This window comes from Pygocentrus nattereri, chromosome 10 (assembly GCF_015220715.1).
Source record: "Pygocentrus nattereri isolate fPygNat1 chromosome 10, fPygNat1.pri, whole genome shotgun sequence".
Lineage (NCBI taxonomy): Eukaryota > Metazoa > Chordata > Actinopteri > Characiformes > Serrasalmidae > Pygocentrus > Pygocentrus nattereri.
Window position 1 is genome coordinate 31,880,909 of NC_051220.1, and position 14,563 is coordinate 31,895,471.

The following is a 14,563-nucleotide window of genomic DNA, read 5'->3' on the forward strand; positions in this document are numbered from 1 at the left end:
GATTTATATGTTTACACACGCTTCCTAATATAATGCTGACCCTGTTGTGGTACTCCAACTACTTTATTTTTCCATCAGGTTGTGCTGGAGTGTAACATAAAGAGGGACCTGGTATACAACAAAGTCACCCCTATCTTCCACCACTGGAGGATTGATAACAAGAAGTTTGGACTGACTTTCCAGAGTCCAGCTGATGCAAGGGCCTTTGACCGGGGTATACGGCGAGCCATGGAGGACATTAAGCAAGGTTGGCCCCCTCTAACATTTTTCCAACTCCATTTTTATTTCTTCCTTCTATTTGAAATCACATCTGCCTTTACATTGCATGAACATTTCATAAAAATTCATAATAGGCTGTACAAAACAATTATAAAAAGAGTAAAAATTTGACAAGGTTAAAAACATTTTTCCTTCTATGTTTCCAGTTTGGAGAAACAAGTTTAGAGTCAGAGAGATTGAGCCAGTTTGATCTGATCCAAATTTTGGGGTGTCTGATATTCTGTGAAAAGGCTCTATGAACAGTGTCTTCCTCAACCCCTAGTTTTGGTTAGATTTGATTAGGTTTTGTTTATTATTTTGGCCGGGGAATTAGCATCCTTTTTTTTTCTTTTAATTCTGGCAATTGCCAGCTAATAAAATGCCATTTTGTGCTAACAATGTCTGTGTGTGTTTTGGTCCGTTGGTATGATATGGTCCAGTTCCAGACCTGATCAGAACCCCAGATACCAGAATTTACACAATTCTTTTCAAAATGTCTTCAGAACGTGACACATCTCTTGGAACCTGCCTAGTGTGGAGTTATTTTGAAATCAGTTAAATAGCCAGCCAAGCCTGGGTAACTGCGAAAGGGAAAGGATTACTGGCAAATAAGGAAAGTGTAGTCATCTGGGTGATGAACAGAGCCTATGCAGCAGAGAGAGAAACATGAATAGTACTGGGGGAGGAGGTGGCTATTAAAGTTAGTAAGAGCACTATCCCAAACTCTGTGTTACACAACTCTGTCCTAGGCTTTTTTATCTTCTAAATACTTTGGACCTGTGTTGACCGGTGGATCTGAAGTAGTCCATGCTAATGAAAGGGGGCTTTGCCCTTGACCATTTTCCATTTAGCAAACTTAAACTGCATATACATTACAGGATTTGGGGCAAGGTAGCACAGTGAAGCAGATGGAGACAACCTGACAAAGGTTTCTGAGCTTTATGCAAATAAGCAATAAATTCACCTGTGCAGCAGCCAATCAGTTGACCAAAGTTAAGCTACATGCTGAAATCCTTGTTGAAAAGATGGAGCACAAGTTAGCAGTAGATTGTTATTTAATGTGGTATTTTTTTTAAGTATTTAGCCTTTTGCAGGTAAGGCAGTATTCAGAATATTGATTTACATATATAAATTGATGAATGTAATATTTATTATGTTAATATGCAAATTAAACTGATGCTGCATTCATGGTCAAATGCTTAAGCCTTTACTTTTTCTTTGTTATTATTTGTGTAAACAGCTGTGTTGGAGAAAAGTGGTGTGCTCTGGTCCTGTGTCAAGGAGAAGCAATGCATAGAGTAAAGATTCATTCATTAGCACATGTACTGTCATGTGCGGACATGAAGTATCTTTTACTAACAAATATTAAAGCATATGTTAACCTTGTTTAGTGGTGTATTCGAGTTAGTTTCACTTTCACAGACGTGATTTAGTTTGTGGATGTAGGGAGTTATTTGTTTGTAGCTGCTGTGATTAGCACTTGGCCATTAGTATTTTGGTTTCATGTTTGTAGAGTGGCTTTCTTTTGTTGCTGTAATGTAAATGCTGCCATAGAGAAGTACTTCATTAGATCGTCTAAACACTAATTATTGGCGCTCCTCATGTACTCCCTTACTGTCTGTGAGCGAGATTGACTGACTACTGTGGTTCGGTTTGGGTGGAATTTTCTGGAGGGTCTAGGACAGAGCAGACTCAGCAGATGGGGTGGGCTGCTCTTGTGTATTTCAGGCACGGCCGTGTTGTGTAATGCCTCGCGCAGGTTCCTCTGTATTCCTGTTGCATCGCTCCACTGCTCGGACCGCAGTGTGTCAGCTATGCAGGGCTCTGTTGCCATGGCAACCAGGCACATGGCTCATCCAGCACTGTGGCCTGGCACTGACGGAGTCGTGCTGTAGGAGGCTTGAAGCTGTTCTCATCCACGCTTCTCTCTCTTTCTCTCTTTCTTTCTTTCTCTCTCTGTCTCTCTCTTTCTCTCTATCTTTCTTTTTTTCTCTCTATTTATCTTTATCCCTCTCTCTGCCCCTCTCTTCCTCTCCTTTATGTGGCGCGGGACAAAGTCTAGCCATAAGCTCTACATCTTTGACAATTGCTTTGATGACTTAAATTAAGCCTTTCAGAACTAACTGGTTAAATAAGTAGACAAACATTACTTCTAACTTATTGCAGCACTTGAAAATGCACACCCCCATCTTCCTCTCTCACCTTCATTGATGACTGTTGTCTGCCCATTTTATTTTTTTCGTGACACATTCATCTAACAGACTGTAATTTAGACTTCATTGGTTAATGGTTTGATTTGTACAGCTCACATTTGAACTGTACAGCATCTCTTTTAGACAGTGTTACTGTTTGGAATTTCCTGCATAAATGTGTGGTGCTGTGTTCCTCTGAGCAAGGGGACCACAGTGGCCTGAACTCAGTGCTGAGCACTGTGTCCATCCACTGCAGCGCCACCCGTGCTGTGGGCCCAAGTGCTTATTCACCCTTCTCCTCTTCTCCTTGCAGGCTGTCCGATGTACAGTGACTCAGACACTCCTGAGGATGGATTACAGGTGAGTTGTACACAAGGTTAATTCTGAAAGAATCATAGAGTGGACAGGACTTAGTAGGACTAGCAGGAGTTTGAAACATGGTAAATTAAACGGTTGCCTAATGCCCCTTAGTCATTTGGCATTCATTTTGAGTGGTCGGTGTCTGAACAAATCAAAGAACTCGGCATCCTCCGTTAGCAAATGTCGTGTGAAATGAAAATCGGCACCTGGTATGGCAGAAGCATGTAGCAGTCAACAGATATCTGACTCAGTTTCACAAATGTGTGGTGATGAAATCTCTCCCTGTGGACAGACCTAATCTGCTGTCTCGGTTGCTTTTTCCTTATGGACTAGGTTGTTGAATGTGGCACGATACATAGTTTTGAAGAAAACTGATTTTTTTTCTTTAGTGTCTGCACAACCCAGTTATCACTGGCTTAGTTAAATTTGCCATATATTACTGTGTAATTTGGTGCTCCAGAATGGTGACAAGATCGAAAGAGTGCATGTGTTGATGTTTTTGGGGTTTTTTTTTAAAGAAAATTAACAAACTGGGGTACAGTTTTACATCTGGCACATTTTGTGGTTCAACTTAAATATTGGTTTTAAATACTGTTTTAGTGGATGTTTGCTATGGAGAGAGAAGCTTTTCTGTCAAGTGTCAAGGAGGTTCTTTTTAAGAGAGAGAGTGTGCGTGTGTGTGTGCGCGTGTGTGTGTGTTTATTTTCGCTTTTTGATGTGATAGGACACATTTATAGCTTGCTTGTATATCCAGCAATTGTCAGTCATGTTTTCCACACAGGATGTGATCATTCACTGTGTAATTGAACAGAGGACACTATATTCTAAACACTGAGTAGAATTCCACAAAAGACAAATTTTGCTGGAGGAGGGATGTTTTTGAGTTCGAGTAATCAGAGTTTATAGAAGGTGGTACTGTCCCTCTTCTACAAGTTTCTGTAGCCAAGCCTTTTTTGTATGCATGTTTCTACAATTTCTACTACACTCTGGGGGGGAAAAAAAGGCACTGTCACAGGGGTGGTACCCATCATGTCCCTGGGATGGTAACCTCAGATGTACATCCTCAGTACCTTTTAGCTATGGAATACAATTGTGTCATCATCTATGCAATTATATTTACTTTGCTTTGACCCTATACACCACACATTGCTGGCTTTTTGTTTTATTTTTCTGTTCTAAAATCTTAGGTTATGAAAATATACAGATACATAAACTTTCTCTAGGAAGTCTTATTTAAGATATACACTTGGACCTTAAGACCACTGTTGTATCTCCTTAAGGTACATTTCCCTTGTTTGATGGAAGCAAAAAAATTAAACAAAGCATAGAAAAGGGCCAATACTGATTGTCAAAGGCCTTTCAGCACAATCACCCAATAACCGATACTGATCGAAGGTGTGGCTGGACTCTTGAGGCCTATTCACATCAAGTATGATGTTTCCAGACAACAAAAACAGATACGATTTTAACATAGTGGGACCTTCTGAAGTGTTTGTTGTTTAGTTTTTTATTTTGTCAAAAGACTTCCTTTAAGCACTTCATCTAAACAGTGCGTACACTGGGTACATCACATTCTACACTGCTTCATTCAAGAGCTAGCTGAAGCTGCATGATGAGTGATTCTGCAGGTGTTTCTACGGGAGAATTTGAGGCTCTGCTTCTGCTTGTTGCTCCTCTCATTTTACAGGAGCAAACTTTGGTTGTATACAGCCACTGTAACATGCTCGTCGTTATTCATAGCCATTTAGGTCTCCTCCACAATATATCGTCTTTAACCTCTGCTTTTTGTCAGCGTTTGCTTGTATAAGCTTTGAGTTCTGCTACCGTCCTGTCGCACATTTGTTTGGGTGGCAACCATGACAACTCTGATTTTAACGCATCCGTACAATGCAAAAAATAGAGCAGGTTCTAATGGGGGAAAAAATTATGCAGCGTTGCTATCTGTTTCTGACTCAAAGTAAAAGACGGCATTAATATGCGTCAAAACTTGACCTGTGTTTTTGTTTTGTTTTTGTTTTTCCCCCCAGCAGTAACAATCAGACTAAACATAAAAAGGCCTTCAGCCCTTAGTCAGAAATCAAAAGGTCAAAGATCTAGTGTTTGAACAAGCTGCAGGGTCTTGTGATTAAGGGGCTTCGTGCAAGGCTGCAGCAGTCCTTACATATGGCTCCTATGTTTTATGTCACTGAACAGCTCTGAGGATCAGCAGCTAGACAACATCGGCCGATTGCTGATCACATATTTAGGCTGAAAATCAGTCGATACTGATACACAGCCGATCGATCGTTCCATTTCTAAAGTGCCTTTATTTCTCACTGAGTAGAGATGGCATGATACCTCTTTGTCTTTTCCAGTAACATACCAATATTATTGAAACATTGAGTATCTGCCATTGCTGACTGACATTTCTTCTTCTTTTTAAAGCTATTAAGCTATTATTAAGCCCCTTAAATGTCCAGGGCCTGCTGGCAGGCCCAAAGTTTTTTCACACTTCTATAACCTAAGAATAGTTCTGCCAGTTTTCATTGAAGTCCCTGTAGTTAACAAATAACAAGCTTTAATGTGTAATAAGCTTGGGATTTAAAGGGGTTAATTTGAGCTATTTTTAATTAAAGCACTTCACTTACAATCAGCATCTAAAATTAGGTTTACATGCTTGAGCTACTCAAACCTTCTGCTAGCACATGAAGAAATACACACCTAACATCATTTACATGATATTTTTTTTTTCTTTGACGTCTGATCCAGCATTTTCTGCTGATATCAGCTTGCTACTGAAGTCCATTGATACAGATGTGCCAGCTCTCATTTGTATCATTCATGTAGCACATGCAATAAAGCAGAGCAATATTCTGAAAGGAACAATAGATTTCATTGCATTGAACAGGTGTATAACACTAACAAGCTGTTCACCACGTTGTGATACTGTCGTAGGATTATAATATCAGTATTTTGAGTTTAGTTGTTGTTGTTGTTGTTGTTTGTTTTTTTTTTTTTTTATTTAAACATGTAAAAGTTCTCTCATAATGCCATGGCACGTTTTGGCAAATTTTGAGAGCCTTGTTCTCAGCCATCCTGAAATTTGATTCCATTCATAGAGGAAAGGGCTGCAAACCTGTGAATCCTGCGAAGATTACCTGGGATCAGTGATACATCAGGTCCAATGGCACTGCTGTTGCTAGGCGGCAGGAGAGTAGAGGAGAGCCACTGAGGATGTAGCCATGGTGATTCACCAGCAGAGCGCTGGGGTTATAGACCTAGGACACAGCACAACACTTAGTCACTCTCACTCCATGGCAGAATGGCTAGCTCACTGCCTTCCCAAATGGCATGGAAATGTTCAAAACAGGCCTGTTTTGGTGCTTACACATTTGCCAGTGCTTCAACCTGCAGTGAGAACTGTGACTACAGCAGGGGGCTTTTCAGTAACTGCGTTCTGCCGCAAGTGATGCCCTGTGGTATCCCTGAAAGGATAAATGTTTGAAACATGTTTGTATGTAATGTCCTGTCAGTGTTTGGTGTGTTGGTGATCCTTTAGTTTACTTCAGACATCTCCAAGGCAGATCTGGACTATACAGGCGCTGTTTAAGGAGAAATAATTGCAAAACTCGGTATGCTCTTTCGGAATAAAGAGAGCACAGATAAGATGAATTGCTCCCTTGTTTTGAATAGATGGAAATGCCTGAAGATTTGGCTGCTGGGAGTTGAGTATGCTATCCTGGTGTGATTGCAGCCATCTTAGTCAGAGCCAAGAATTTGTTTGCAGTCTCCCCTCCCTCCCCTTAGTGAGGAAGTTGTGTACAGGAAAATCATCTTGTGGGAAGGCAGTAAACTTGGAAAAGAGAGAACACATCTTGCTCTTTGGGTTATGTTGGGTCATAATTAGTTTGATCCTGAAGTGACTCATGTGAAAAGGCTGTGTATATTTCAGCAAACAGCCCTTAAATCAGTTTGACTTTCTAAAAAAACGGGTGCACAAGGAAAGCAGGTATTACGTGTGAGTTTGTATTTGATAAGCGGACCTGTTTACACATGCCATGCCATGAATAGGGAGGCCTTTTGAGAGTGCAGGCCTGCAGAGCTGGGGGCCGTGTTTGCCTGAGAGGTTTTGAAGCCAGAGAGAGCGAGCAAGCTTTCCTTCTGCTGGTATTCTGCCAGCCCACAGTGCTTATCTCCCGCAGACCTCTGTGGGCAGATCACAACCAGATTTGCCCCTGCATATGCTGGGGCTCAGGCCGCTCTGCACTGAGGGCTTTAAAAGGAGCTCCAAGCCTGGTTCCCATTTGAACTGCCTGACTCTCCTCCCTTCCTCCCGCCACACACACACTCTCTCTCACTCACACACACACACACTCTTACATGCACGCACACACACAGCTGTCATCTGGCTTTTTAAGTTCTGGACTGCGTTTCTCCAGCTGGAGCTGGTTTATGACATTCCCCCAGCAGACCCATTGGCCGTGCTTTCTCTCCTCACTTGCTCACATGCACACAATGCACATATGCATGCACCATTTTCTCCTCTCTGTTTTGCTCTTCACTAGGGGTGGGAATCTCTAGGCACATCACAATTAGTTTTCTATTCAGGGTGCTAAGATTTGATTGTAAAAAGTTTCAGTGCATCTTAATTTTTATAGAATATATATGGAAGTATTTAATATAGAATGTTCTACTCTGTAAGAGGCCGTTTTTATCTGAATATTCGCCATGCTATTGCTAACCTTCATCAGAGCTTTAATGAGTTTTCCATTATTGTGATACTGCCAAGCTAACGCTGCCCTACCTTGACGTAACCAGACTGTTTTAATAATAATTACAACAGTTAGGGGTGGTCAGTATGATGATTGTTTTATCTTGATCAGTATTTATCATGATAAACGATATGCATTTCTGAGCATATTGTGGATATCGGTGCTAAAAAGACTGCATGTTTCAATACAAAGGGATCATTAGTCTTGTATAATTGGATGTAGTGCAGTGTGTGTGTGCAATGTTGAATAATCCCTGTACTCTTATTTTTTGTGAAACTACTAGCACATTTTGTCTGCTTGTCAAAATATCTTGCATATACTTGTATTAGTTCTAGCCTAAATGTGGACATTTGAAACTTATAACAGACATTCAGGTAACATTTCTTACTTTGTATGCTGCAGTTTTACAGTGACTGCTTAAATGTGAATGAATATTACTGGATGAGCCTGTTAGTATTTTGCCAAGGTGATTGCTAAACAAAGCTATGTTCCTATGGAGGCTCATTGATAATATGGTTTCAGCCTTTTATTTCATATACACACTTCTAAAATGCATGCGCTAGTGAGATCCTGTGTTTTCTTTCTGCCTCCATGCTGGGCTTTGTCAAAGTGTTCTACTTGGTAATGTCTAGGGGTGTGCATGATTGCGTTTCCCCTACTTTAAAACAAAGAGCCTCTATAAAAATCTGATTATGATGTTTCGTAAATCAATTCAGAGGCGATCGCGATGCATCTAACAATCGATTACTTTTCCCCACCTCTGCTCTTCACTGTTTTTGCCTTCCTTCACACTGTCTGCATGTGTTTGAGAGCATGTGCTTGTGCGTCAAGAGAAAAAAAAGACACGTAGTGAAAAAAGAAAAAAGAAGAAAAAGAGAGGGAGAGGGGGAGAAAAAAAAGAAGTCAAAGGAAGCATCTCTTAGCAACCACAGGACAGTAATTACTGTAGCAGCAGCTGGGAGCAAACCAGATTTCCGCTGTGCGTTAAAACACTGGCGTGGGCTACTTTACACACAGCACTGACTAACCAGTGCCAGCAGCCTCCTCCACATGCAGAGAGGAGAAAAACCTGGACGTGGGTGGTGTGGGTGGGTGTGTGTGAAGGGAGAAAGAGGGAAAATTTTAAAATAAATAAATAAATAATAATAAAAAAAAAAGTACTTTTCCCTTAGAGCGACAAGCTCATGTGACTGCAGGGATGTGCATGCTGTAATTTAGATATCAATTTTCAAGCCTTGTGATATTTCCCCACTTCCTTATGTTTTTTGGAAACTTCCTTCTTCTCTATGTTGCGGTGGAGGTGGTCAGGCCTAACTGCAGTGTTCTGCCTCCCAAACCCATAGCAGGCTCCCTCCCTGGTATCCTCTGAGTTGCCTTTGCTGTGTTTACATGTTGCATCTCTGTAACATTTCTTTAAGTTGCTGGATATGTACATTTAGTCAAATGTAATGTTAAACACTATAACAAATGACATGTAGTGTGATTATAATGTAGTATAAATGTATCCACATTTTCTGGATTTTTTTTTTTTTTTTTTTTTTTTTAAATGAAACAGAAGTAAACTCCTTTGGATAGACGTTTCTGGATATCTGTTGCTGCTGTAGGCCTCTGCATTGCTTTATTGGGCACATTTGAGGTGCCTCTATGTTTGATAAGCCCATGTTTGTAGAATCTGCAACTCTAAAATGTGTCTGGGAACACATGCAAGGACAGGAACTCGGCACTCGGCAGAAGATGTTTGGGTCATTCCCACATTTAATGCTGTTCTTGAACACAGGGCTCCACCTGGTGGAAGTAAAGAGAAAATGGCTTTAGCAATGGCTTTTACCCTCAAAACGAATGCCTCTATAATCTAGTGATGTTAATGAGGAATATTCTTCATGCCGTCTGAATTGAAGTGTTTTATATTTGAAGGGATGTAATCACTGCTTGTTCTTTTTCAGGTTAACCAGGATCCCCCTTCCATCTACACACCCATGAGAGAACCATTCTCCCACCATGGCGGAGTGGTGTCCACTGAGCCTTTCCGTGGTTGTTATGTGCGTACCCAGCCCTTTGATGAGTTCCCCAGCCCCAACCGCCGCTACCTGCCTCCTCAGGTCAGTTGAAGAACTCCTGTCGAGACCTTTTGGTTTAAAAGTAATACCCTGTCAAAAAATAAATTTTTTGAAGTGTGCCTGTTACTTTAAATGTAGGACATGAGCCCAAGACATGGTTGATGTCTGGAGTTTGCTTTTTTTGTTTTGCACTGGCAGTTTCAAATAATGGAAGTGTATGGTGTTATGTAATCTCAGATGCACTTGCTGTGGTTTCATATGCTGAATGGCAATAAAAATGTTAAAAGTATGGACAGGATTCAGGCTTCAAGATGACCCTTAGTTAACAGCATACAGGTTTAGTTGTTTTGTTTGTTTGTTTGTTTGTTTATTAAATATGTATTTTTTTATAAAAAATACAGTACTTACAGAAAAGATTTGGCTAATTATGTACTTTGTGTTTGTTGGCAGTGTTAGCTTTGCATCTAAACTAGACAGTCAAAATTTAGGCACCAGTCTTGGCTGATCAAATACATATTGGCTAAGTTGAAAATTGTATAATTAGGGTTTTTTGTTTGTTTGTTTGTTTTTACCAAACAAGTGTCCTTTAAGTTTTAAGTTTATAGTCATGACTCTGTATTTATTTATTTATTATTATTATTTATTTATTTGTTTTATTTTATTTTTTTTGCAGGTCTCTTTCAACACCACACGCCATGTAAGCTTTCAGATGGATGATGAGGAGGTTGTTCGCATCAACCCCCGCAAAGACGTTCTTATCCGGGGCTACGAGGACTACCGGCACCCCGTCATGTGGAAGCAAGACATGGAGCGAGACGATGGAGATTTCTCCACCACCTTTTCCAAACTGGACAGCAAGAAAAGTGAGTACTTATTTCCGGAAGGCCTGGAAAATCACACGGGCAAAGACTCCATTAAAACCCAGCAGCCCTCACCTCTCCTCAAGTCCAAGAAGTCTCGGAGGCGCAGAGAGGACGGGGAGCGCTCACGCTGCATTTACTGCCGCGAGATGTTCAACCATGAGGATAACTGGCGGGGTCAGTGCCAGGATGCGCCAGACCCCATAAAGCAGTGCATTTACAAGGTCAGCTGTATGCTGTGCGCTGAGAGCATGCTCTACCACTGCATGTCTGACTCAGAGGGTGACTTTTCGGACCCATGCTCTTGCGACACCAGTGAAGAGCAGTTCTGTCTGCGCTGGCTGGCCTTGCTGGGCCTGTCCCTCATCGCGCCCTGCATGTGTTGCTATCCTCCCCTGCGGGCCTGCCACCATTGCGGAGAGGCCTGTCACTGCTGCGGGGGGAAACACAAGGCTGCTGGATGAATCCAGCCATGCTACACCTCAAACACCACACGGCCACGTGGAAAACCGCCGGCATCGTTTTTTTCATTCACCTTCAGATAGGTGAGGTGTTCTCCCACCCGCCTCTGGAGGCTTTGGAGATTTGATTTGGCTGAGAGCAGCGGAAGCCGACACCTTCAGGTCTTCTCGGGCTCTTGAGAGCTGCGTCACGGAGCTCATAACGCGAGGAAAGGCGTTTACAAAATGAACTAGGAGAGATCACTAAACACTCACAAACATGCAAAAAGACAAAAAAAAGATGAAAAAAAAATAATCACTCAACATAGAATACAAGTCACCATGTCAGACTGTCATTACAGATAACGTGTAACCTTTGTGAAGGAATATTGTCTTTTGTACAGAGATCAAAACTATAACAAAGAAAACAAAATAGTTGTGCATACAGAGAATCTGCTGTATGAGTATGCTAAAAGGGATATTTTCTTGCTTTTTGTGAATTTGCAGTAGGGTAAAAGTGGCCTTTTCTTTCGACTCGAGCATTCGCAGACCGTGTAATTAGACAAAAAAAAGTGCACTAGATATGTTTTCTCCCATGAAAGGTAACCCTCATGAATTCTAATGGTACATTTAACTAAAAAGGAAAACACTTTGATCAAGTTTTAGGAGTACAGATTTTTTTGTGATGGATGTGTACGCAATTTGTTTTTCCCGCCTTTCTTTCCACTGTTTTGTAAAAGACAGTAATGTCATTTCTTTTTTGAAATGGTAGTGTGACATATAGCCTTTTGTTATGAATTGTGCTAATGTTTAAAAGACATCCATCTGTAATTGGCTAAATTATTTGGACCGCATGGGTGCATTCCAGCATTGAGTGATTGTGGACAGCTGTGATACGTCGTCATTTATCCCCAGTCATTTTCCATGTCAAGATTAATGGTGTGATATTACAGTTGATTGAGAGACCAATTGCAGGAATGCTCGTTTTTGCTTTCAATTTCATCTCATTTACCAGAGTGAAACTGGGTTCTTTTCAGCTTCCTAATGGTTTTCAAGCTGAAACTGTGCTCAACCAGCAAGTTTTTGTTTTTTTTGTTCTTTTTTTATTGACATGGTACATTTAGGCATTATTATTATTATGAATAAAAGGGTGTCCAGTTTTCATTATTAGACAAGGCACTTATTTTTTTTTTATTAGGATAACCCTGTATTTGAGTTAATTCATACAAAATGTCCCTCATGAAAGCACTAGTTTCCAAGCTTTGGTTACAGCTCCATCTCCACCTGTTCCATAGTGCATGTAGTCCATGTATTTCTGTAAGTCTTTGAAAAGTTTGCGTAAATGAACTTAAGTGGCCGAAAGCTAAAAAGAACCCACATAAACATAGACATAACAGCCTGATACGTCATTTTACAGAGTGACTGTAATTCATTGCAAGGTACAAGATTTTGCTCTCAACTCTAAATTGCATGCTTGTCAAAGGATTCACAAACCATTGTTGTAGTTGGACATAAGTTCAACCTTGCCTGCTTTTAGACTGCGTGTCTTGTCCTCTTAGCTCACATACACTATACGGTTTATAAATATCACCCAAATTAAGCTTTTTTTTCTGCTTGCAGGAATATCGCCCCCAGTATTTAAGAGGCCAGTATAAGTAGTCCCAGAAAGATCTTTCCTCTGTCTCCTCTTTACATCCACACACTTTACTTTCTATGCAACTATTTCCATGAGAAACACTTAGACCTCTGCATACAAGTCCGTGACGTGACACTTTAATATAGTAGATGTTAATCTCGGTACCAAACTCGAAACCCTATGTAAATATAACACTATATTTAAGCAACAATAATAATCCCATTCAAATTTTTAAGAGAGAGTTGTATTTATCACCGCTGTCAGTATATTACTATAGCTTGAGTTGACAGCATTATGTACATAGGTCACCTTTTAGTATTATTTCACATTGAAAGTAGAGGGAGTACATGATGAAAAATGGTTGAGCTTTTAATAGAGATTCTCTCTAGTTTTGTATTGCAAACAGAAGGATAGGAAGCTAATGCGGTACAGTAGTGGCAGTCCACTTTTAAAAGGTTTTGTCATATGAAGCTGCTAGAAACAATCACTAATTTTGCATCAAGAGGAATAAAATTCAGCTATGGATGACTGTTAAAACATTATAGTTCTTAGATATATAATATTGATTGGTTTTCTTTTAACTGTATTTTTTTTTTAATAAGCATGCCCATTTTTTATGTTTGTCCAGTCTTTTGTTCCATCTTTCCCATATTGTTGTAATTGGATTGCATTTTGTATTGCAAGCTGAACCAAGGTTTGATAAACCTTAATAAAACTTGCTGGCTGAGAAGCAAATTGTAGAATAGGCTACATTCATACAGTTCTATTGTTAGATGAATACTGTAATACCTAGTTTCATTCTGCATTAACCAGCACAGGGCAACCACAGTAATGTGCTGTATTTAATATGCAACTTGTTGGCTTTCTTTTCTTACATTCTTTCCACCTTGCCATTAACTTAGCATTTATCTGTCTTCAGTTTTAACCACTTGCTGCTAGTGTATTTTTTTTTTTCTTTTTTTATTCTTGGACATTGTGCATAACTCTGGAATGCATAAAAGATGAACATTCTTTACTGTTTAGTTTAGAGAAATGCATATGTAAACAAGTCATTTCAGTGTGATGTAAAAAATGGCTACTTTCACAGCAGTTCAGTGGTTTCGTTGAAATTCTCCAATGCTTTGGTGCACTGATATGTAGCTAGGCTTTTTTCCTTTTCATAGCGCTTGATGATGTAAAGCTCACGTGATTAGTCCTAAGTTGTGAAAACATTTGTGTTATGGTAATTGCAGTATAAATGGTACTCTGATGATTCCAGTATGAACACTGCCTGTTTCTTTATCTGCATCTCTAAGTTTTAGTGCCATTTGCTTCACCCACTGACAACCTCGAAAAAGTGCCTCACGTCCATCATAATGTCCATCCAAAAACTTAACAGCTCTTGCTATGGTTGTATTGATTTATACACGTCTAGGTATTTGTATCATGGTTTGAAAATACCAAGTATATGATGTAATATTTATAGTTCAGTAACTCATGTCATAGTTGTATTTTCTTTATACAGATGTAGCTTGTTACGTTTCATAAATATATAATGTAAATATGCATACAAATGTTTGTAACTGTTTTTATGTTACATCATACACTTGTAATTTGACATATAAAATAACATTACCATAATAAAAGGTGAGTTTTAATGTAGACTGAGTGTGTATGAGTGAGAAAATATGAAGGATCACCTGTTGACATGTTGAGCACTGGCCGATTAAGCAAAGGTGTGATTCTCTCATCATTTTAAAAGGATATGAATTTACATAGTAAGCAGTTCCAGCCCATATCTTAAGAGGTTTAAAATCTCAAAGTAACCGAATGTCTAAGTAAAGATTGTATTGGCTCATGTGCTTGTAGGAAAATGAAACCAAACACTGGCCCGTAATTATAAAGCTTCTTAAAGTAGAAGTGCTGATTTGGGATCAGATTCCTCCCTTATTTACTGTACTGACAGTACAGGAACAGGAACCTCCTCTCAGTAGCTTTAAATATGGGCCATTGTGACTATTAGTGATTAT

General features: G+C 39.9%; 1 protein-coding gene across 1 annotated transcript in view; it reads left to right on the forward strand.

The window, feature by feature from the left end:
• spred1 (sprouty related EVH1 domain containing 1) overlaps positions 1-14,191 on the forward strand; it is a 37,599-nt gene extending 23,408 nt beyond the window's left edge. The window contains exons 3-6 of the mRNA XM_017690899.2: positions 79-247; positions 2,764-2,810; positions 9,505-9,660; positions 10,292-14,191. Coding sequence (XP_017546388.1) covers positions 79-247; positions 2,764-2,810; positions 9,505-9,660; positions 10,292-10,942 — 1,023 coding nt within the window. The 3' untranslated portion in view covers positions 10,943-14,191. The remainder of the gene's footprint in view (positions 1-78; positions 248-2,763; positions 2,811-9,504; positions 9,661-10,291) is intronic.
• Positions 14,192-14,563: the final 372 nt, after the last annotated feature.